This window comes from Manduca sexta, chromosome 2, assembly GCF_014839805.1.
Source record: "Manduca sexta isolate Smith_Timp_Sample1 chromosome 2, JHU_Msex_v1.0, whole genome shotgun sequence".
NCBI lineage: Eukaryota > Metazoa > Arthropoda > Insecta > Lepidoptera > Sphingidae > Manduca > Manduca sexta.
The window spans coordinates 6,933,602-6,955,197 of record NC_051116.1 but is presented as its reverse complement, the minus strand read 5'-3'; the positions used below and the strand labels follow the sequence as shown (position 1 = coordinate 6,955,197).

General features: G+C 37.0%; 2 protein-coding genes across 2 annotated transcripts; both read right to left on the bottom strand.

Annotated features, from left to right (window-relative positions):
* Window positions 1-5,244: 5,244 nt before the first annotated feature.
* On the bottom strand, window positions 5,245-11,527 carry LOC119189127 (probable serine/threonine-protein kinase kinX). The gene is made up of 9 exons (XM_037438017.1): window positions 11,464-11,527; window positions 10,213-10,329; window positions 9,505-9,691; window positions 8,727-9,274; window positions 7,582-7,899; window positions 7,203-7,243; window positions 6,604-6,706; window positions 5,764-5,828; window positions 5,245-5,412 (listed from the first exon to the last, which is right to left on the bottom strand). The coding sequence occupies exons 1-9, from the start codon at window positions 11,467-11,469 to the stop codon at window positions 5,391-5,393; spliced, it is 1,407 nt and encodes a 468-aa protein (XP_037293914.1). The 5' UTR covers window positions 11,470-11,527; the 3' UTR covers window positions 5,245-5,390.
* A 3,836-nt stretch (window positions 11,528-15,363) lies between these two features.
* LOC115451762 lies at window positions 15,364-17,996 on the bottom strand. Its single transcript, XM_030180139.2, has 4 exons — window positions 17,866-17,996; window positions 16,708-16,851; window positions 15,751-15,898; window positions 15,364-15,423 (listed from the first exon to the last, which is right to left on the bottom strand). The coding sequence occupies exons 1-4, from the start codon at window positions 17,907-17,909 to the stop codon at window positions 15,364-15,366; spliced, it is 396 nt and encodes a 131-aa protein (XP_030035999.2). The 5' UTR covers window positions 17,910-17,996.
* Window positions 17,997-21,596: the final 3,600 nt, after the last annotated feature.

Sequence of the window (21,596 nt, the reverse complement as noted above, 5' to 3'; positions counted from 1 at the left end):
TCAGGCGCACGTCCAACAGCTTAATGTGCTTTCCGAGGCACGGGGTTGTCACACCGCTAACTTCTTGACTCAGAGCTTTGACTGATAAATTATTAAGACGGAAAAACCCAGTCACAATTTAGCGCGGTAATCGAACTAGTATAATAAAAACTACACCACCCAAGCAGTCTAAAAGCATTTATATATCATATCATAAAAGTAAATTATTATTTTTCTAGGGTGAATGAACTTCTACCCCCACCATCTCTGACGATATTATTGGAAATTCGCAGTATTGTTATCTCCTCGTAAAACAAGGATCAAGTAAACATTCCTTATAACACAGATATATTTTTAGCGAGAAGTATTGCGTTCTTTCATTTAAACAAGTTTATTTATTATAATTGAATTGAAGTCTACCAACCCGCACTAGGCCAGCGTGGTGGACTAAGGCCTAATCCCTGTCAGTAGTAGAGGAGGCCCGTGCTCAGCAGTGGGCAAGTATATAATACAGGGCTGATATTATTATTATTATTATTATATTTATTAGAAGCTTAAATGTAACGTTCATCGTATACATTATTGTTTGTACTAATTGTATCATGCAGATATTCTGAGAAACCAAATGCAACTAGACAATTCTATTATTAAATTTATGTACATGCCAAATACCTTCGCGACTTTGAGACTAAAATACTTGATACCGCGTACGGCGAATGTATTATTAGGTAATATATTATAATCATTCTTGCTTATAAAAAAATCGCAAAGGTATGTTTAGTTAAAACACAAATTTACTCGATCAGTTGTAAGTTAAAACTGGGAGTCGCAATACCGGACCATTTTTCAAAACCGGTATTTTCAGTACTGACCTAAAATAAATTCAAAAATGTCGAAATCCGGAATCCCGGCTTGCGACCTCTAGTCAAAACCCGCCATCTTGCCTTTTTATAAGGTTTAAACTATTATAGAAAACCGGTGATGTTTTTGACAGCTATTTAAGCAATTCTTAAACACCTCTTAACGCTAAAACAAGTTAATAAGTAAGACTGAAAAAGTAATCAATTGCGTAAAGGCAAAATGTGTAAGTATTTAAACTGGGACCACGAGGTTACTGACATGTGGGATGTGGACTCTACAATTATTGTCATACTAGCTTTTGCCCGCGGCTCTGCCCGCGTGATATACTTACGTTTTATATTTTCCCGGAATATAAAGTAGCCTTTGTTCTTCCCAAGGTCTCAAACTAATCCATACCAAATTTTATCAAAATCCGTCGGTTAGATTTGAATTTACCGCGTTCAGTCAGGCAGACGTACTTGGGTCTTTGTTTTATAATATATTTTTTTTTTGAGTTTTTTTAACAGAAAAAATCCCGTCGTAAAATTTATTTTGCATAGAAGACCAGGTGACTCGAAAATATCCATTGTTATTACAGTGACAGTAACTGAAATTGTTTTGGCATAATGTCAAATAGTTATTTGAGTCGTATGGAATTTATGGGTGATAAAAGTATTAAATAAAATGTTTTTGAACGTTTTGAAAACGATCAATGTACTTGAAATAGCGGGAATTGCATAATGGAGATGCATGGGTATTCTAGATGAGTCCTTACATAGGTACAGTAAAGTAATATGTTAAGAGTTTTTGCTTCAGAAAAACATCTAAAGATCCACATTTTAAAACCGTGAGATTAAGAAGCCTTTTTAATAATAGTATCCACATGTTTATAGAGCAATTTACTGTGCTAACACCTAGGTCCTTTATATCATTACATATTAGTGAGTTTTTTTTTTGGTATCGGACCCCGCAGTCATCATCGGAGAATCTCACAAATAGGACACCGGAATCCCCCGGCTTAGCAACTGCAGGGTCCTGAAGAAAAATTGGGAAGGGATAGCTGGGAAGGATGTATGGTGGGAGGAGAAAGAACCATATTAGGATGGGCGGAGAGGAGAAGGAAGGGAGATGTTCACGAGCCCTTATAGGCCTTAATATGAATTGGCAACAATGAGGTATACACACTTAACTGTGTGACTAGGGCTGCGACAAATGTCCCCTGTGCATGGGCGTGCATTCGGTGTGGAGACCTACCGTATATTGGTAAGATTAGACCTTCCAACGTGTAGTTTATAGTTAAAGCCACAAGCTTCCTAGTAAACGTTATTGCCAGAGCATTTTAAAGGATTTAGGTCGAGTTTATTCTTATGACAATAATCCTCAAGGCGAATTAAGTCAGCCTGGAGTGCAGATTGTCATAAGGGGAAGATATGGTAGTAAAACATTTTCATGTCATCTGCAAAACACTAAATTCGATGAGTCCAGACAAGAGGTGGTGGTTCAGGTGGTAGGTGTCTCATATGTGAGAGTCCGTCTGGGTAGGTACCACCGCAATGTCTAATTCTGCTGCCAGGCAGCAGTGTGTGCTGTTGTGTTCCAGTTTGAAGGACATTGTACCCAGTGTAACTATTGCACATAATAAGACTTAACATTTCGTGTTTTAGGATGGCGAGCGCAGTGGAATACCAAATAATACTTTGTAATTCAATGTGTTGGTATTTCTGCTATTTGTGGGCGGTTGTATCGCTTACCATCAGGCGAACGGCATCTTCGTCTCGTCAATAGTAAGCGCAAGAACACGGATTTGGATTTAATTAGGCATACAGATCACTACATAGTATGTGGCGGCATTATCCGCACAAAACATCAGTTTTATAAACAAAATTATAAATTAATAAAATAAACTTAAAACTAATAATCAATCTGTTTAAACCTAAATACTATTGTAAAACTAAACTTAAATTAATAAACATAAAATATACTAAACTATTATCATTAAAATAAAAATTGTAAAATAACATTTCAATGTACAAATGGTACAACATTCGATATATATAGCGGTCAGCTAACAATGCCCTACGTCACATGAACCGGTCGGAGCGGGACGCGTACGCTCCGCCTGTCACGTAGCCCCCGGCCGACCGCAGTCAGTCAGCCGACGCATGCGGCGCGGATACTTAGATGACTTTTTAGTTTTCTCTAGCGATGAGGAAACCCACAAGCGTCACCTACGAGAAGTCTTCACGAGACTAATGGACTACGGCATGGTTATAAATACTTCAAAATGTATTTTTGGTGTTCCAGAGGTAAAGTTTTTAGGGTACCATATTACCCCTGAAGGTACCACACCGCTTCCCTCTAAGGTTGAGGCCATCCAAAACTTCCCAGTCCCGAAGACCGCAAGAGAGCTGAGGAGATATTTAGGTATGCTAAACTTTTACCGCAGATTTATCCCAAACGCTGCCCAACAACAAGCTCCCCTAAATGCGTTACTTCAGGGTACCGTAAAAGGTTCGCAACCCGTCACGTTCACTGAGGTTGAGTTGATAGGGAACTGCTGGCAATTTATGAAGCCATCAAACACTTCAGGCATATGGTCGAGGCTAGGGACTTTGTGGTATATACAGACCACAAACCACTCTGTTACGCTTTCCACGCCCGCAAGGAGAACTGCTCACCCAGACAGTTCAGGCACCTGGACTTTATATCCCAATTTACCACGGATATCAGACACATATCCGGTAAGGATAATGTGGTTGCAGATACACTATCCAGAATTGACGAAATTGCTCAGCCGGTTGACTTAAACCGCTTGGTAATACTGCAACAAACAGATTCCGAATTGAGGCAATTACTGGATAGTAACACATCCTTACGGCTGGAAATGCCCTACGTCACATGAACCGGTCGGAGCGGGACGCGTACGCTCCGCCTGTCACGTAGCCCCCGGCCGACCGCAGTCAGTCAGCCGACGCATGCGGCGCGGATCGCTCACGCTCTCGCTGTCGCTTACGCTTGTTATTATTTAACCGTTTATAGTATTTTGTTCGTTTCGTTTCGCTGTAGACTTTCTCTTTATTTTTCTCTCCTTCTTTCTTGTAGTGTGTGTTTATTCTACTCTTGTGTGAATTGTACTCTTACTCTGTACAAATAAACTCTCTTTACGTGTGGACTTTACTTCTATTACTTCTACCCGCTACACTCGAGTCTAACACATACCTACATAGTATAAAACAAAGTCGCTTTCTCTGTCCCTATGTGTGTTTAAATCTTTAAAACTACGCAACGGATTTTGATGCGTTTTTTTTAATAGATAGAGTGATTCAAGAGGAAGGTTTATATGTATAATAATAAAATCGATTAAATAGTCAGCATTGCAACCGTGCAAAGCCGGGGCGAGTCGCTAGTAGATTATATATTGGACTTAGATAACACTTCGGTAGGTCGTGCACACTCTTGTGCCCTATAATATCATGTCCTGCGTACGCACTTACTGATATCTGTTGAGATTGGCCGCCGCGAACGAAATTCGGCTAAGTGGGCCTTATTTCCTATTTAAATAAAGTTCCAAACTGTATATAATTTTTTCCTAAAAATCCATATTATACCGTATTTAAAATTAAATTTTATTAAAATATATTAAGACTACGCCTATGTTTAGCCCAAATAAACAGCGCGCCACGCAAGTTTTGAAACCGTAACTTAGGATTGGCTATTGCCATCTAGTATTGCTATTGGGCGTTATATCCTAATTGTCAATATCAATTTGATGGATGAGCGTTACGTCTTCTAATTGTTTACTTCATCATGTAGTCCCAGTCATTATCACCAGATGGCACTGTTGCTTAATTGTGTTATCACATAAGTAACAACGCGAGGAATTTGAATACTACTTATAAATTTTCTATTCTTAAATGACAGCTTAAGCTTAGTTTATTAAATAGTTCAATACATTAAATGTGTACTTGAGATCGTACCCAGAGATGGCATTGATTTATTGTCATCATCATCAGCCACATTAAGTCTACTGCTGGGCATACGCCTCCCCTAAAGATTTCCAGACAGACCTATCGAAAGTGGCCTGCATCCAACATGTTCCTGCAACCTTTATCAAGTCGTCTGTCCAACTTGATTTATTATAGGCCCTATGAATCTCATAGTTGCTATAGCATTACCTAGTTACAAGGCTAGTTTCAGGTTATTCTAACAACGTCTATGTAACGTCTTATAATAATTACTTACATCATTAATTCCCTAAGTGGTCGAGGGGCTCTTGGGAGTCTACCCCCAGGAGTCCACGGGAGACTTGACGGGGGTCTAAAAAAAAAAACGATCCAACGGACCTAGCAAAATTTTGAAAGGGGTGTATGCGAAATCTCCTTTGGAGATATAGTTGGGGTATAACATAAAAATAAAAAACAAAAATTGTCATACAATCCTTTAATTACATGTTCAAATACATACTCCTACAATTTACATGAGGATAATATCGCAATATGCCGCCTTAAAACTTTCATTTTATACATTTGTGATGATATTTAGCCTACATTTGCCTTCAGTTTTTTGGATTCTTAATGCATTTTCCTTATGATTCTGAAAAAGAAAATACATATTGATAAATGTTTAAGATCTAACACAAGTTATTTTACAGCCTATTTTACGATATCTTAGGAAACGGTGACGTTAAATATAAAAGTCAAACTCCCAAATAAACGATATTAAAATTATAAAAAAATAGCAAAGCTATGCTCAGTTAAAACACAAATTTACTCAATCCGCTGTAAGTCAAAACCCACCATTGCCTCTTAATAAGGTTTAAAATAGGAACCGGTGATGTTTTTGACAGCTATTTAAGCAATTCTTAACCACCTCTTAACGCCAAAACAAGTTTATAAGTAAGACTGATATTACAAGGAAGTAAGATATTAAGATGTAAATATATACTTGAATTTAGGCGAAAATCTCCTCCTTCTCAATTCGTTGCTTCTTGGCTCAATGACAAGTGCCTCCTGAAAATTTATAGTTGTACTATTAGAAAGAAATATTTAAACTGTGAGTGTCAATTAAGGGCGAAATAATTGTGACATAAGATAAACATTACTCGTCAATTGATACCTTAAGGTCTACTCCGAAAAACGAACGTCGAAACGTCGGTCCGAAACGAAGAAACGACGGACTTCGGATTTAACTTTACTACCAAATTACTTCGGATCCGTCACCGTTTTGTAGCTTACCTTAGTAGTAGGAACAATTCCCCGTATTTTTTTTTGTGGAGAAACCAGTGGTCTATCCTCGCAGATGGTTTCAATTGGATGACGAAACCCTATATAATCTTACAAATTCCACGTCTAAAATATTGCAATGAACGGATCGGATCCGTCGTTGAATCCGTCATCGGATGGAATGATCCGTAACACTTCGTAGAAACAAATTGCGCGATCCGTCATCCGAAACTATGGATTTCGTTTTTCGAAGTAGACTATCTGATCTTACGCCATTACAGCGGCGGCCTTAAAAGACGCAAAGCCCCAGGCGAAAATAAAAGAAAATCGCCGCGACGCCCTGAGTAGACCATAAAATAGTTCTCCGTGAGTTACTCATCCAGCTATTAAATCTTTTAACTTTCAGACTAACAAAACGAGATAAAATCTTTCAAAACAGTGCATAACAAAGAATATCATCAGGTATTAGAATTTCCTTCATCTCAAATTAATGAAATTATTAAAATTATTCTTTTTTATACCAAGTTCGTTTTATGTTTTATTTTAATTGGGTAATATTTACCAGCAGGTCAGTTCTTAGCAGCTCGTCGCCTTGGGGGGGTCCGTATTCCCTGAAGCCAGGTGGGCCGTACTCCAGAAAGGCTACGGGAGCCTGTTCGAGAGATCTGAAAGTAATTGAGTTTCCATTTATCTATTTCATAACTAAAAACAACAATACATTACGCCGTTATTCCCAAAGGGGTAAGCAAAGTGTAACGAGGTATAACCAGAGTACCACTTTGCCATGTGTTTATCCTCCTATGTAATAGAGGGAGAGCCTATCGCCATTTCGGGCACAAATTCTAGACTCCGGACCGATTCCAAGTAGAATAATTTAATATAACTTTGCCTAACCCATAACCTCACCTTAATTCAAGTCATTTTAAAATTAGAAATATTATTTTACGCACCGCACTACGTTTGCAGCGTGCCGCCAAAACTACACTATAAAAATTGCAGTTGCTTCAAAAACTTTAGAATTACGAAATATCTGAGCGGATTCTTAGGAAGCATAGATGTTTTTAGGGGTTGTTAATGGGAACCTTTAGATTTACGTGATGTTTGCGCGGAGACTTAGAAAGCAAAGTTACTTTTTATGGATTAATAGTAATGGAGACATACCCTGAAACAGCTTCAGCGAAATTAACTTCGGACTGTTGAATCTGGAAAGAATTCATTAATACGAATAAAAAAACTATAATGTTCATATAAGTAATTAATTGTCCAATTAACATAAATAATATTATGCAGTGTTATCTAATTGTTAATATATTATTATTTTCTTTTTCATTTATTTCAGATTTAGAAAACCCATATTAGAATACAAACATTTTCAAAAGAATTAATTTAATTTATTTGGCAAATTTTTGTATATTACTGATGCTGAATTGAAGAAAAATAAATATTTGACAATTATAGCTTCACTCCGATTATATATAATTTTTGTGAAGACTTTAGGTTGGTTTACTAAAAATAATTTCTAATTATCGTTCAAATTTACCTGTTCAGCTTTAACTTCATTTTCCAAAATAACTAACGCTTCACCGACATTCTGCACTTGCTCCTGCACAATCTTGACTCCCTCCTCCACATTTCTGACCTCTTCCACGACGGTCTTTAACTCTTCTACTTTCTGTGCTTCAGTTTGGATCTCAACTTGCACGTTAGCCTGTTCCTCATTAACTTCCGCTTTTACCTCTGATTCATTAATTACATCTATTGCTACTGGTGCTGCTGTAGATACATCTAAGTCCTCAGCTTCTACGATTTTCTCAGCAATTTCTTCTAAATTTGCTTGAGAACTCTCTTCTGCCTCGGCCTAGAATAAGTATAAGTTTATATTGTTTAGAATCATAAAGTATGAAGGGTCAATAATACTTCTAGATCTATGATTGAGGGTAGCAAGTTTCATTTGATAAATGTTTATAGATGATTATTTGTTTATAGATGTATTTAGCGACTCATTGGCAGCTTTTCGAAGTCAGGTTTTAAAAGTTATAAATGATGATAACAATCATTGATCCCTCTCACATTTGTTATTGTTACATACTTTGATGTTTTTCTTATTTGTTAACTATATTATTATGAAATAACTAAATAAGTAGTTCCATTCGGTGCATGCTGTGACGCCTGAAGGTAATGCCTTTAACACGTGTTTTTCTTAAATGATTTACTTAGTTATAAGTTTTATTGTAATTACCACTGGATGTCCTAATAAAATAAAATAAAATAAAATTTGTCAGGATATTAATAGCAAAATTAACTAACTGAATTGATTAGACTAACTGAGCTTGTGGCTCGGTAATTTTTAGCTCTAAATCTATGAAGCACTGTGCAAATTTCAGGATAAAAGTTTTCATACAACTCTATTGTTGTGGAGTTAAACAGTTTGATAGTGTATATAGAATTGACCACCAGGAGCCTTGTTATATATGACAATATAAACTCATAGCATGGTTGTGTTACATAACCTTCGTGAAATTTGCGTGGAATAGTATTCTGTATGCCAATTTGTCATAAACGCGACGTGTAGCATAGAGGAGTAGGCCTGCATGGATTTTTTTGGAACTTATTTATATTAACTTATTAGAATCTTTAAGCACATTCATTTATTTTAATTTTATAATATGTGTATACTGAACTTACGGGAATCTGTGTTGTTAATTCAACTTCACTTTGCACGGCAGAGTCTAAGGATTGACTTTCGAATATTGATTTTGATTCAACTTTTTCTATTAGAACTGGTTCAGGAACAAAATCTTTCGCTTCGATTAGTGGCTCGGCAATAACTACTTCTTTCTCCTCGACAACGATTGGTTCTGCAGTAGTTATCTCTTTTTCTTCTACGACAAAAGGTTTTGAGAAAATCTCTTTCTTCTCTTCTACTACGATAGGTTCTGAGACAACTTCCTCTTTATCTAAGGCAATAGGCTCGGAGACTACTTTTTGCACTTCAACTACTTCTTCCTGCACCACTTCTACATTCTTTTCTACAATTGCTTTTTCAGTAGAGATTACTTCTTCTTCCACCACTACTGGTTCAACGGCAATTATTTTCTCTTCTAAAATTGGTTGGAGTTCAACCTGAGCCTTCTTTTCGATTGCTACTTCGGTGGCAGAGTTTAGTTCTTCGCTAGCTTCTGTGACAGCCAATGCTTCGATTTCGGAAACTATGGATTTTTCTTCAGAGACAGCTGTAATACAGATAATAAAGGTGATTATTCTCTGTTTATTTAAATATAAGGCGAGTATGTGGCTAATCCGTAAGTTAAATAAAATTAATAAATATGTAGTATGTAGCGCAGGACGGCGCTGGATGCGGGCCGCTTACAATAGGTCGATCTGGAAATCATTGGGAGAGGCCCATGTCCAGCAGCGGACGATGATGATGATGATGATGTAGTATATGCTCATGGAAACTCACCTTCAGATTCTACTTGTTGAATGCTTGAACTCTGTATGGCCTGGAATATCTGGTCATTTTCAGCATCAGGCAGACCCTGGCTGATATCATTGGAAACTTTCGGTGGTCCGTACTCTCGAAGACCCTCAGATCCAGAGGCCTCAGACTCTTGGAAAAGGATTTCTTGAGGCTTTTCGAATGGTTTACTCTGAAATATATATGATGTTCTGTAGTTTATATCTTAAACTGATTTTGAAAAGAGCAACAGTAGAGTTTTTTGCCCGTTCTTCTCTAGTGAGAACTGCTTTCCCAACAATTGTAGAGTTAATATTGACGGAATTTAAGTAATGTCATTTTACGGGTTCAGATAACAATTCTAGCATCTTTGAATTGACAATACCGTATTTTCGCAAAATTCTATCGTAATTTTATGTGATAAGATTCGAATTTAGGATTAATTGTGGGTCCGATTATAAATTAAAATTGGATGAATTATAATATTGAAATTAGCTTAATTAATTATTAAGATATTGGTATTATACGTAAATTTTATTTTACTGCACTCCTTTATATGAACTTTAATTATATCGAATCTCACACTCCTCTGTGCGCGCAATGTGGTTAAAAAGGCATACAAAACTTTACTCTTCACGTATTAGTGCAAAGCTAAAACAATAATAGAATAATATCAAACGGCGAATAATTTATTAAGTAAGAAATATAAGGTACCTCAACTTCAGACGGTAGGTAGAAAGCGGGACCCTTGGGCCTCCATCCACTGGGCAAGTATGGCCCTGAGCCTAAAGCCGACACTGACGCCACACTCAGAACAACTGCTAAAAATACCTGCAACAAAATACATTTCTTAGTGCTCGCTTCACAACTTAATAAATGCTGCTTATCACATAAATATAAGTCGATTAAATCTAAGTCACACTCAAATCTACGCTCCCAAATAAACGGTAATAAACTGGATACCATCTACACCTATTCAATACGATAAATGTCAATACTAACTCAATATGAAGATCGTGAAATTATTATATATTATATAATTATAGATTACGATCGGAAATTATATTATTTGAACGGAAATTATAGATTACAAACGAAAAAATTCGTATGACTGCCTGCAGTCATACGAATTTTTCCGTTCAAAAGCCTGCTTTTAGAAAAGCCGGGCAAGTATTGACGACAAAGGAGACTGGATCCACAATATGAAGGACTAAAAACGTACCTATGTTATTTATACATATAGATGATGTCCCAAATTATGTCACTAATCAATTTATAACAATATAATTGTGGAGGAATACTGTCTGTATGGGCGACAACCCATAATACATGTTTAATCTAGTTCTAAAACAATATCACGGAATCCTAAAACTAATTTGGAGGCTATCATTAAAAATCAATTAGTAATGCAAACTATAAAACACAATTTGTTCTATACAAATGTTAGGTCAAATATTAATCAAGAGTAAACATTTTTCTTATTATTTATAATTATTTCTCGTTTATGTAATCTATATATTTTTTTCCACGTGTTGAAATTAAAAGACCTTGGATAAGAATGGCTGTTAATTCCAGATAATATTACTTATTAAGGTTTTCCTAGCATAATGGCGCATTAACCGAAATTTTAGACTCTATCCATATCAAATTTACAAAACATATAGGAAAAATTAAACATCATCAGTCTCATTTATAAAAATTTCGCAAAACTATGCTTAGTTAAAACACAAATTTACTCGATCAGCTGTAAGTCAAAACCCGTCATCTTGCGCTATCTCTTAATAAGGTTTAAACTAGGAATCGGTGATAATTTTGACAGCTATTTAAGCAATTCTTAACCACCTCTTAACACTAAAACAAGTTTATAAGTAAAACTGTTGATTATTAGCAAATCTGACAGTAGTTCAATATTTTTTTAATTAAATACTTTTTCTATGAAAGTTTGATATTAAAATGAAATATTACCTTCATGATGAGATGTTTTTGAGATCCACCGCTGAATGATGTCAGATCAATTGTCCAAGCCGTTTTATACTTGCCAATAAATGAGTTCAAACAATCAGTAGGCCTTGATCGGGCGGACAAATATTTGTGTGTGGTTGTGCAATTTGTATGAGATTTGTAGAGTTTTTGAAGGTCGAAGGATGGTTCAATTGGTTGTAGGGTAATGAATCCCAAAATATCGGTAAAACAGTATCAGCCCGGAGTCTGAATTTGTGTCCAATATGGCGCTAGGCTCGCCTCTATCACATCATGGGACGGAACACACTTGCCGAAAATTGGGTGCCGTGGTTGCGCCTCTGCATACCGCTTCAGGGATAAATGTATGTGTGTAATATTTATTTTGTACGAAAACTACACCTTTTTATTTTACATCGATGGTTAAATTAACTTATAATACAATAATTTCTAGAAGACAATATACTATGGTGTCATTTATTAACACAATGTCAAAATAATCCTTTATATTATTAACTTATAGACAAATGACTGACAAGATAAAACTGCATCAGTAGCATCGATATAATATATGTACTGCGTACTAGATCTGGCGTTCCGTACTCTGATTGTGTTCGAATCAACTGTACTACAATCCCTACACCTGAGTTTAGTATGATTTCAATATTGACACCTTGGGGTTATGTATGGAGTGGCGCTCATAATATAAGAACTCGAGTCTAAGTGTAAACCTGGATGTGAATAATATTTTTTGTCAAATAAGTAAAACTATTTCAAGTGAATAAAAAGGTTATAGTTCAGATTTAGAATAAATAGTTTATATGGACGTTCGTGTCTATAGAATATACATACGTCAATAATCAGAAGCATATATGTATTGTGTTGCGACTTGTAAACGATCGATACGAACATGCTAGATGCAAGTCACTTTCGACAGGTCCGTTAGGAAATGTTTAGGAGAGACCTATGTTTAGCTGTGGACTTTTAGGCTGTTGATGATGATGACTGACTGGGGTCTCGGCTTCGATACCCAGGTCGGGTATATTGATAAGGATGTTCAGTATTACCTCGGAGTGTGGCATTGAGCCCAATAAATGACATTACTGTTAAACTTGGCATCATTTTCTAATACGGAAAACATTATAACATATTTTATTTAAACATTATAACATATTTTACACACAGTCAACCTGATAAGAAGCTTCTCAAAATAAATAAAAACGCCTATATTAAACAACATTTTAAAACCTTCCTAAATTAAATTCCCTGTTTTCTGGAAAAAGCTACGTTCATGTTAATAAGGTGGGATAATAAAGGAATACAGGTGTGGTATACATACATATGTGGTATATGTATACCTTTAACCCCGAAAGGGTAAGCAGACGCGCAACTAGAGCACACACTGCCATGCCAGAGCACACACTTTTGTCCACGTGTGTTCCCATAATGTGATAGGGGGGGGGGGTGGGGTTGTGCAGTTTTATTTTGTCAGCCATTTGTCTATAAGTTAATAATATAAAAGATTATTTTGACACTGTTTTAATAAATGAAACCATAGTATATTGTCTTCTAGACATTATTGTATTATAAGTTAATTTAACCATCGATGTAAAATAAAAAGGTGTAGTTTTCGTACAAAATAAATATTACACATATACATTTATCCCTGAAGGGGTATGCAGAGGCGCAACCAGGGCACCCAATTTTCGGCAAGTGTTTTCCGTCCCATGATGTGATAGGGGGCGAGCCTATCGCCATATCGGGCACAAAATCCAGACTTAAGACTATTTATTTATTTATTTGAACAGCCAACAAAGCATACACCTTACATATTTATTTTTTACAATTCAGTAAGTAATTGCTGCAGTGCTGTTTTAATTATAGGCTGTCACAGCATGATTATTACTGTTTCAACTATACGACCCTATCTAAATTAAAATTTCCCGATAAACAACAAGGAAGGCAATTCAAAATGCACGTAAAATGCAAACACAACATCTTGTAAGCAATTAGCAAAGCCAAGGTCTTCCAAGTGGATTAACTAATCGTCAGATCAAATATTTAATAATTTTACGGTTCAAACAAGTTTAATTATTCTAATCACATCTAATATAATTAAAACTAGCTTTTGCTCGTGTCTTTGCCCGCAATGATAAAAAATAGTTTTTTGACTAGTTTCTAAAATTTTGTCTATGTATGTGTACTAAGTAAAAGCGGCAATAGCCTAGTTGGGTGTGGAACGGACAGCTGAAACAAGTGTCCGCAGGTTCAAAACTCAAGGGCACGCGCCTCTGACTTTTCTGAAATTATGTGTATTCTTTGTGACTTATTGCTTGTTTTAACGGTGAAGGAAAACATCTTGAGGAAACCTGCACACCTGAGAAGTTCTCTATAGGGATTTCGCAGGTGTTCGAAGTCAACCAATCCGCATTAGGCCAGCGTGGTGGACTAAGGCCTAATCCCTCTTAGTAGTAGTAGAGGAGGCCCGTGCCCAACAGTGGGACAATAATATATTATACAGGGCTGATATTATAATTATTATATATGTGTACTAGTTTTTATTTGGCAAACAGAATATAATCCCACTAGTCCTACTAATATTATAAATGCGAAGCTTTGTGAGGATGGATGTATGGATGTATGTATGTTCCCCTTTTACGAAAAAACTACTGAACGAATTTGGATGAAACTTTGCAGTAATATTGGTTATACATCAGAATAATACAAAGGCTACAATTTATGATGATTTTGTGTAAATTGTTCATAATATAACGATACATATCAAAAAGGTCGGAAAAAAAAATGCTATCTTGGCGTACACTGTGTTAGCCGTTGGAGTTAGATAAAGATGATGTATCGTAGGATTGTTTGTCTTAAATAGTTATAAAAGTCCGCGATAGCATATATCTACCTTTTATGTGGAAGCCACTATGACCAAAAAGTGAGCCATGTCTGTCTGTCGGTATTACCGATTTTCTCAAAATCTACTCAACGGGTTCTTATGAAAATTGGTATGGAGATAGTTTCAGCCCCTGGAAAGGTCATAAGCTATTCTATCCCGGGAAAATATGTAGCGGGACTTCTATCCCGGAAAATTCCTTCATTGGAAGCCGCGAGCAAAGGCTAGTATTAATATAAAATGCGAAAAATTTTGAAAATGTTTTGATGTTTGTTAGAAGTGAATTCAGATAGTACTGAACGGATTTAGATGAAATTTGGCATACAGAGAGATCATATGTTGGAAAAAGTGTCATAAACAGACCATGTGCTGGATTTACATTAGCAATATTTTATTCAGATAATTCGCTCGCGTGGGAAATATTTGCTTTGTTTTTGAAGTAGATGGCGTTGTCGTCATACAAAAAGCGTTATGGATAACTAGAGTTATTTAGGAATTATGTGCAATATATTGCAAAACCTTGTGTATTTATTTATTTATATAATATTAAGGGACTGCTAGCGGAGTTTACAATCCAATTTTAATCCACAAATGTATTTATAGTAATAGTCTCTTAACTTAAATTTCCCCTACTCTTAAATTAGCGTAAAAGAAACTCGTTTATGGTTTTGTATTATATTTAATAAATATGTGATTAAGTACCCGTTTTTATAATAACTTAGTGTATAATTTACAATGTCCGTGTTGCCATCCGTAATGATGAAGCGTAAAATGATTACATATTGAATAGCTCTTAAAAATCCTGTCTTATATAATAAATTATGAAAAAAGTACTAAACAATTATATTCAAACCTTTAAGCCCTCTATCGAGCTTCAAGACTACTAAAAATGTTGACTACGATTATAACATTAAAAATGATTAAAAATCATCGCAATAGATTAAAGTCAGATAAAGTAAGTATTTTCCCCTACATTGCCGCTGCACTCTGCTGTCCGTGCGTTGTGGTTAGACGTAAATTTTGAAGAACAACTCCGGCTCCGGGACTCCGGGCACGTACGACTCTCGCTGAAAACAAAATAAATATAATTTATAAAATAACTCTATCGGCCCAAAAAGGTCTAGAGGTTAGAGTTGCCGGTCATATGCCCACGTGGGAAAAATAGGTGCATAGGTGGCGTTATAAATCGCTAATTTTAGGAACATTTGTGACTGGAAAGGCTTTTCACGTGTCCGAAGTCGAAAGCATAAGATATAAGAGCATCCAGATAGACTAAAACTTGACGCAGTCATCCCTCGTCAGTCAGTAGAATTATGCTGTTCGAAACCGGAGCACACAGGCTGATCCCGGAGCGTGAGACGTGGCGCTACAGGCTGTGATTCTAGTGTAATTACCCGTTGCATCCTGGGGGGGCCCTGGTTATTCTTGTTTACATTCTTTTTATCTGCAGGGGGAGGTGTGCCCACCAGTTCAAAATATGTAGTCGGTTTGAGCATGTTTTCGCGGAAGTCGTTACTTGACTCGCTACCATCGGTGCGCCTCCTGGAATTTTATCAATTTATTATGTATACACACATATACAGTTTATCCCCAAAGGGGGATGGTGGTGCAACAAGTCACCCACTTCCCGCCACGTGATATCCCACGATGTGATAGGTAAGTTGGCATCGGGCACAAATTCTAAACATAGGGCTAATAATGATCTCACTTTACCCGACTCGGGATTTGAACCAGAGAGCTCAGTCAGTCGTGATATGAAGAACTTATATATTATTCGTTCTTTTTGTCTGATCGGAAATACTCAATGGTTTTTGAAAACGTCTGAGAATGGTATAACCACAGATATATCAAGGGAGCTTCCTTTTTTAAATAAAAGTTATCTATCACGTAAATTATAACCCGGCTAAATAGATAAGTCAAACGATTGACCTATTATCCATAGAACTGCCATTTTTAATTTGTTCATGTTTTACTACATAAATAATTTTTTAACTAATGTATAAAAATATACCTCAGAATTTCATTAGTTAACAGGTTTTAACTGGAAACATCTGGATTTTATCGCTCGGTATCGTATGCGAGAGCCCGACTGGGTAGATACCACCGCATGTCTATTTCCGCCGCACAGCAACATTGTGCAAGCAGTGTTCGGTTCCGGTTTGAAGGACATTCCGGTGTAACTACCCGACATTATGAGACCTAACATCTAATGTTTAAGGCTGACGTGGAAGTCCACACAGCGCTTTGTAATTCAAAGTCCGCGTTGTGTTAGTGCTGTTAATAGACAATCGTGTTGCCAACAATCCAAGCGCTCTGCTAAAAAGTTGTAAATAATTTAGGGAGGTACTAACAGCCTATCAAACATGGGGTGCATTAAATGTTTCCAGAACTGTGTCCCGTCCCTTGCAGCGATCGGGCTCGAAGGACCAAACTCGATGTCATTGGCGACCGTTTCATACACGGGGAAGGCTTGGGCTGCAGTGTGTCCCACGACGCTGAAACACAGTACATATATTTCGCTATGGTATGAATGTCATTAGAATTCTACGAGGAATGCTTGGATATCTTGATAAATATGCAAGCCAACGGTTCGCTAGTCATCAGCAGCAATATACACTATGATAGTTTTCTATGTTTGATTTACTTTATACATTATAAAAATAAATTATTCTGTGAATTAGCATCAAACTTTGTTGAAAAATAAAGCAGTTTTTTATATTTGAAGTATTGTGAGCAAAAGTAGGGGGCGTGGTGGGGTTATCGCGCTGTCTTTTCTCACTCACGCAACGTTACAGCCGATGGCACTGGGTGACGTCACATTTCAATATTACTGTAATTTGACAGCTTCCCTTTCCAACAAATTTGAAAGCTTTCTAACTTATTTATTATTGCGTGGATTTTGAAAATTCTTTTCCGATAGAATTTGGATGAAATACTTCTTTGATAATTTATTTAAAAAAAAGTCAACTTTCTTATTGCATACACGCGTTTGCTACAATCTTTCCTTTCTTTAGACTTTTATCTTCATCACATACATATAATAGAATAACCGAACCCAGTGTGTCTGTATTGAAAGTATACTAATAATGAAATGGGGCGACTAAAGAATGAGTAATATAATAATTTAGTAATATTTTAATTATTTTGCCTGTCTGTTCTCTGTTAGTTTGCACGCCATTCCAAAACTCCTAAACGGAATTTTATTTATTTATTTGGTAGGGACGTCAAGGCAAACGTAGCGTGGAAAGCCATCTGGCTAGATGGTGGGACGACTTGCACAAGAGGGCCGGCATACACACTTAACTGTGTGAATAGGGCCGCAACAAATGTCCCTCGTGTATGGGTGTGTATTCCGTTTGGAGAGCGAGCGCACAATAATTGACTCGTGGAAAGCGGAATGCAGGGGGGTCAGGCCAGGGCCTGGACCCAGCATTGGGACGGTATATAATACGTGGAGGAGAAAGGTAACCAATTTCTTTCTGATTCGATTATCCCTAATCGATACTCACATTACAACTAGAGCTGCGACACCGAGATCCCTCACAGACCACATTCTGATACTTCAGTTAACCTGCGGTGAATGATGCTGTTCCCTGTCCACTCTCCCTTTTTATACAATACGAACCTTATAAGTATGCAAATTGGATTCAAATTATCAAATTATTATTTATTACATGTCATCAATGAAAAGATGTAGATTATTAACAGTTAATGTTATCGGAAAAGTCGAAGTCTATCGGCATTTCTTTCTGAATTTACTATGATACTCCTGCATTGAGGCTGATGGTAGGATATATTTTAAACCCGCCCGGATAGCGACCACAACATAAAGTGTTATAACCCGCCATAGAGGCCCACGTAAGTGTCGCGTTCCAGGATCAGACTGTGTATATCCAGTTCCAACAGGCCGGTATAATTGTGTCGACGGTCGAGGTGTAATATCTCTCGTCAGTCGACGTTCTATTGGACCCAACTCCACTTACCATCAGGTACAGTGGTGTCACTTTGCGGTGGCCGTAAAAAGAAGACTCGGGAGTTCGTTTTTCTGGTCGAATTTCGGCCACGGCAGCCAATTTTAATGGGATCAGCCACGCAGAAGATATTATAGTGCCAAGTCTGTGCCCAATACAGATGCTATCTCTTTTCCTTAACTCTCATCGTCCTATGAGACGGCAATCTTATGACCGGAGACAGATTAGGTGGGGAATTCAGTGCTGTATGAATTATTCTCTTCTAGCCGAATTTCTGCCACGGCTGCCATTCTCAACGGAGATCACTCGATTTAATTAATCATTCGTTTATTTAACTTTAGTGCCTTCCATAATACAAACAAATGGAAAATTATTAAGTATTTTAGGAACCTACATACATACATAAACCAACCTACATGGAGCGGCGGAAATAAAGTGGCTTACACTCACAAAAAATATAAATCCGGCACTGCGATGCTGATCCTGGCTTACAGGAGTTGTACCACTACAACACCGGTATGAGGACGGGAAGGTCTGCCTCCGTGTACAACCATCGCCCATAAACACGAATCATTTCCCCCGAGGCAGTTCTTGTGCGCTAGGTCTCCACACCGAATGCACGCCCATGCACGGAGGGACGTTTATCGTGACCCTAGGCACACAGTCAAATGTGTATACCTCATGGATGTAAGTACACATTGAGGCCTATGATGGATTATGAAAGAAATAACTTAGGATTGTAAAACGATTAGTGGATTTATGAACAGTAAAGACTAGACAACGACAAAAGAGAAGTATACAATTTCTAAATTTAAAGCGGCATACTGCCAGTACTAGCTCACATTGGTTGTTATTGTTTGGTTTATACTCTTTGCTACTATACAGTTTCAACAGCCTATGAGGGAATCGCGAACATTTCCCTTCCTTTTTCGCTCCGCCTAGGGATTGCAATCCGGCCTCATTTTCAATCCGGCCACCTCACACACGGCAATCATACACACCAGCGCGGTTATTTTAACAAAAAATGCAAACACCGGACCCGGTCACCGGATCCGGTATATTGGTGTCGGATCCGGTATTTGTATATTGACGCCGGATCCGCCGGATTACCGGATCCGACTTTCCGGATTGCAATCCCTAGCTCCGCCCATCCTAAGATGGTCCCTTCTTCCTCAACTTTTCTTTCCAATTTTCCTCCAAGACCCTGCAGTCGCTAAGGCGAGAGATTCTAGTATCCCATTCGATGGGATTTGAGCGGCTCATTTTGACATTGCGTTACTAAATGAAACTACATACTCGTCTTCACCTTTGCTGACATTGTGCCAAAAATCATCCATTAATAACTAATATTGCCACCAAAACTCCTGGTTTTATTTTTTATTTTTGGTCAGTTTGTAGTTTAATGCGAATATGGTGTGTGTGAGTGTATTTCTGACTATAAGTGTAATGTTATTGCTGCGAATAATTCTCTAAGAGTAATAGCAGTGGCATTAGGGCGCGTAAAATTAAAAATAGTTTTTATTGATATTTACGTTCGAGAGTTACATGTTAGCAGAAATAAAGACGAGTATGTGGTTACATTTATTAACGCACTTGTTGACCCGACAGACGTTGTCCCGGCTTAACTGTGAATTTGCAACGCGCATTCTGTCAATCGCTGACAGTTATTTCAGACAATTGACTGTTATATTAAATTAATATTTTCGTTAAGTTTTCTTAAATTTTCTAATATTCCGCGCAATTTTTTGATTTTTTTCTTTCATAAGAACCTTCTCCTGACAATAACAAACACAAAAAAAAATTAGTGAAATTGGTCCAGCCGTTCACGCGTGTTACAATATAGCTTTAGCAACCCTAAGTGTGTGTGTATGTGAAAGTGCAAACGTTGACAGCTAACGCTCAGTACAGTTGTCTCAATTACTATCTAGCGGACCTTCGTTTAAGTTAGACTACAGACATCTATGTAATATTTTTTATTAAACATTCATTTTAAAATTACTTGGAGTCATCATTTATAACTGGCGCAGTCTAGAAGGATCAAGAAGTTGAAACTTTTCGAAAATCAAAAGTTTCCTGCACTCGACCTCGCTTCAAGATGCTGATGCTGTGGATGCTGCTCCTGTGAGTTCCATTTCCTTATCTCATCCATTGTGTTTTGTGCATTATTGTGAACTTCAGTTGCGTAGGTAATAACGTAAGAGAGACTTATTCTATGATCTAACATCGATTTGAATTTTACTCTTACCATCATTACTACTTGACATTAACTGATATTAAGTCATATTTTTGATTTCGTATACAGTTTTTGATAACGTTGGGTCCGATTTTTATTAATAAAGAAGAAATATTATTTCAAATTCAATTAAGTATTATTTTCTCTTTAATATAATTTTGCTAAGTACATATTGATTATTAATTTCATTAAATAATGGAACCTACTAACAACGAAAATGACAATAATTTGCGTATGATTAAAGCGGCTGTAGAGATTATACCCTCTTATGATGGGAATCATAATCAGCTTTATAGATTTATATCAACGGCAGAAACGGTACTTAGGTACTAAGTTTTATAATCCGACAGTGCCTAGTAGTTTTACTAATGAATTTCTCCTGCATAGTGTTCTTAACAAACTAAAAGACAAAGCCGAAGAAGTAGTGAACATACATGGGGTCAGTTCTTGGGATAATATAAAGAACGTTCTCTTAAGAAATTTTGGCGATCAACGTGATGAAAATTGTTTGTGTCGAGACTTAGTGTCAATGCGTCAGGAGAACGAATCCGCTTTTGATTTTTTACAACCGGTGTGTGCACCTTCTTAGCATAATAATTAATTATGTGAATCTTCATGAAACTGTTACTAACGTCATTGAACCCTAGACCAACGCTTAATTCTTTTAGAAACCCACAAAATTTTGGCTATGGTAATAAACAGTTCCCATCTCCAATGCAACATAGTAATTATGTTGGTAAACCAAATTTCAATAGGTTTCAATATCAACCGAGGGCTCAACCACAAAATTTCCCGCGTTCACAGGTATTACCCCGTTACGAGTCATTTTCAAAACCTGCTCCTGAACCAATGAGCGGAATTTCATATCGATCGGCTCAAATGCCACCACGTCCCCATGCGTCTAATTTCAATTATCATACTGTAGATGAAATGTACCAGACGGATAATAATATTTACGACGCGTTCCCCGAACAGGCTTATCAGACCGCTCATGCTGACTATGTTAGCAATGAGAACACTATAGAGCCAATAGCAG

Coding starts and splice junctions, on each gene's coding strand:
- LOC119189127 (XM_037438017.1), bottom strand. Junction 7,244..7,581: donor ATGAAGTTAAAGCTGAACAG/GTAAATTTGAAC, acceptor AATTCTTTCCAG/ATTCAACAGTCCGAAGTTAA. Junction 6,707..7,202: donor TTCGCTGAAGCTGTTTCAGG/GTATGTCTCCAT, acceptor AATTACTTTCAG/ATCTCTCGAACAGGCTCCCG.
- LOC115451762 (XM_030180139.2), bottom strand. CDS start 17,909: ATGTGGTCTGTGAGGGATCTCGGTGTCGCAGCTCTAGTTGTAAT. Junction 16,852..17,865: donor GTCGCAGCTCTAGTTGTAAT/GTGAGTATCGAT, acceptor ACTGTGTTTCAG/CGTCGTGGGACACACTGCAG. Junction 15,424..15,750: donor GCCCCCCCAGGATGCAACGG/GTAATTACACTA, acceptor TTTTGTTTTCAG/CGAGAGTCGTACGTGCCCGG.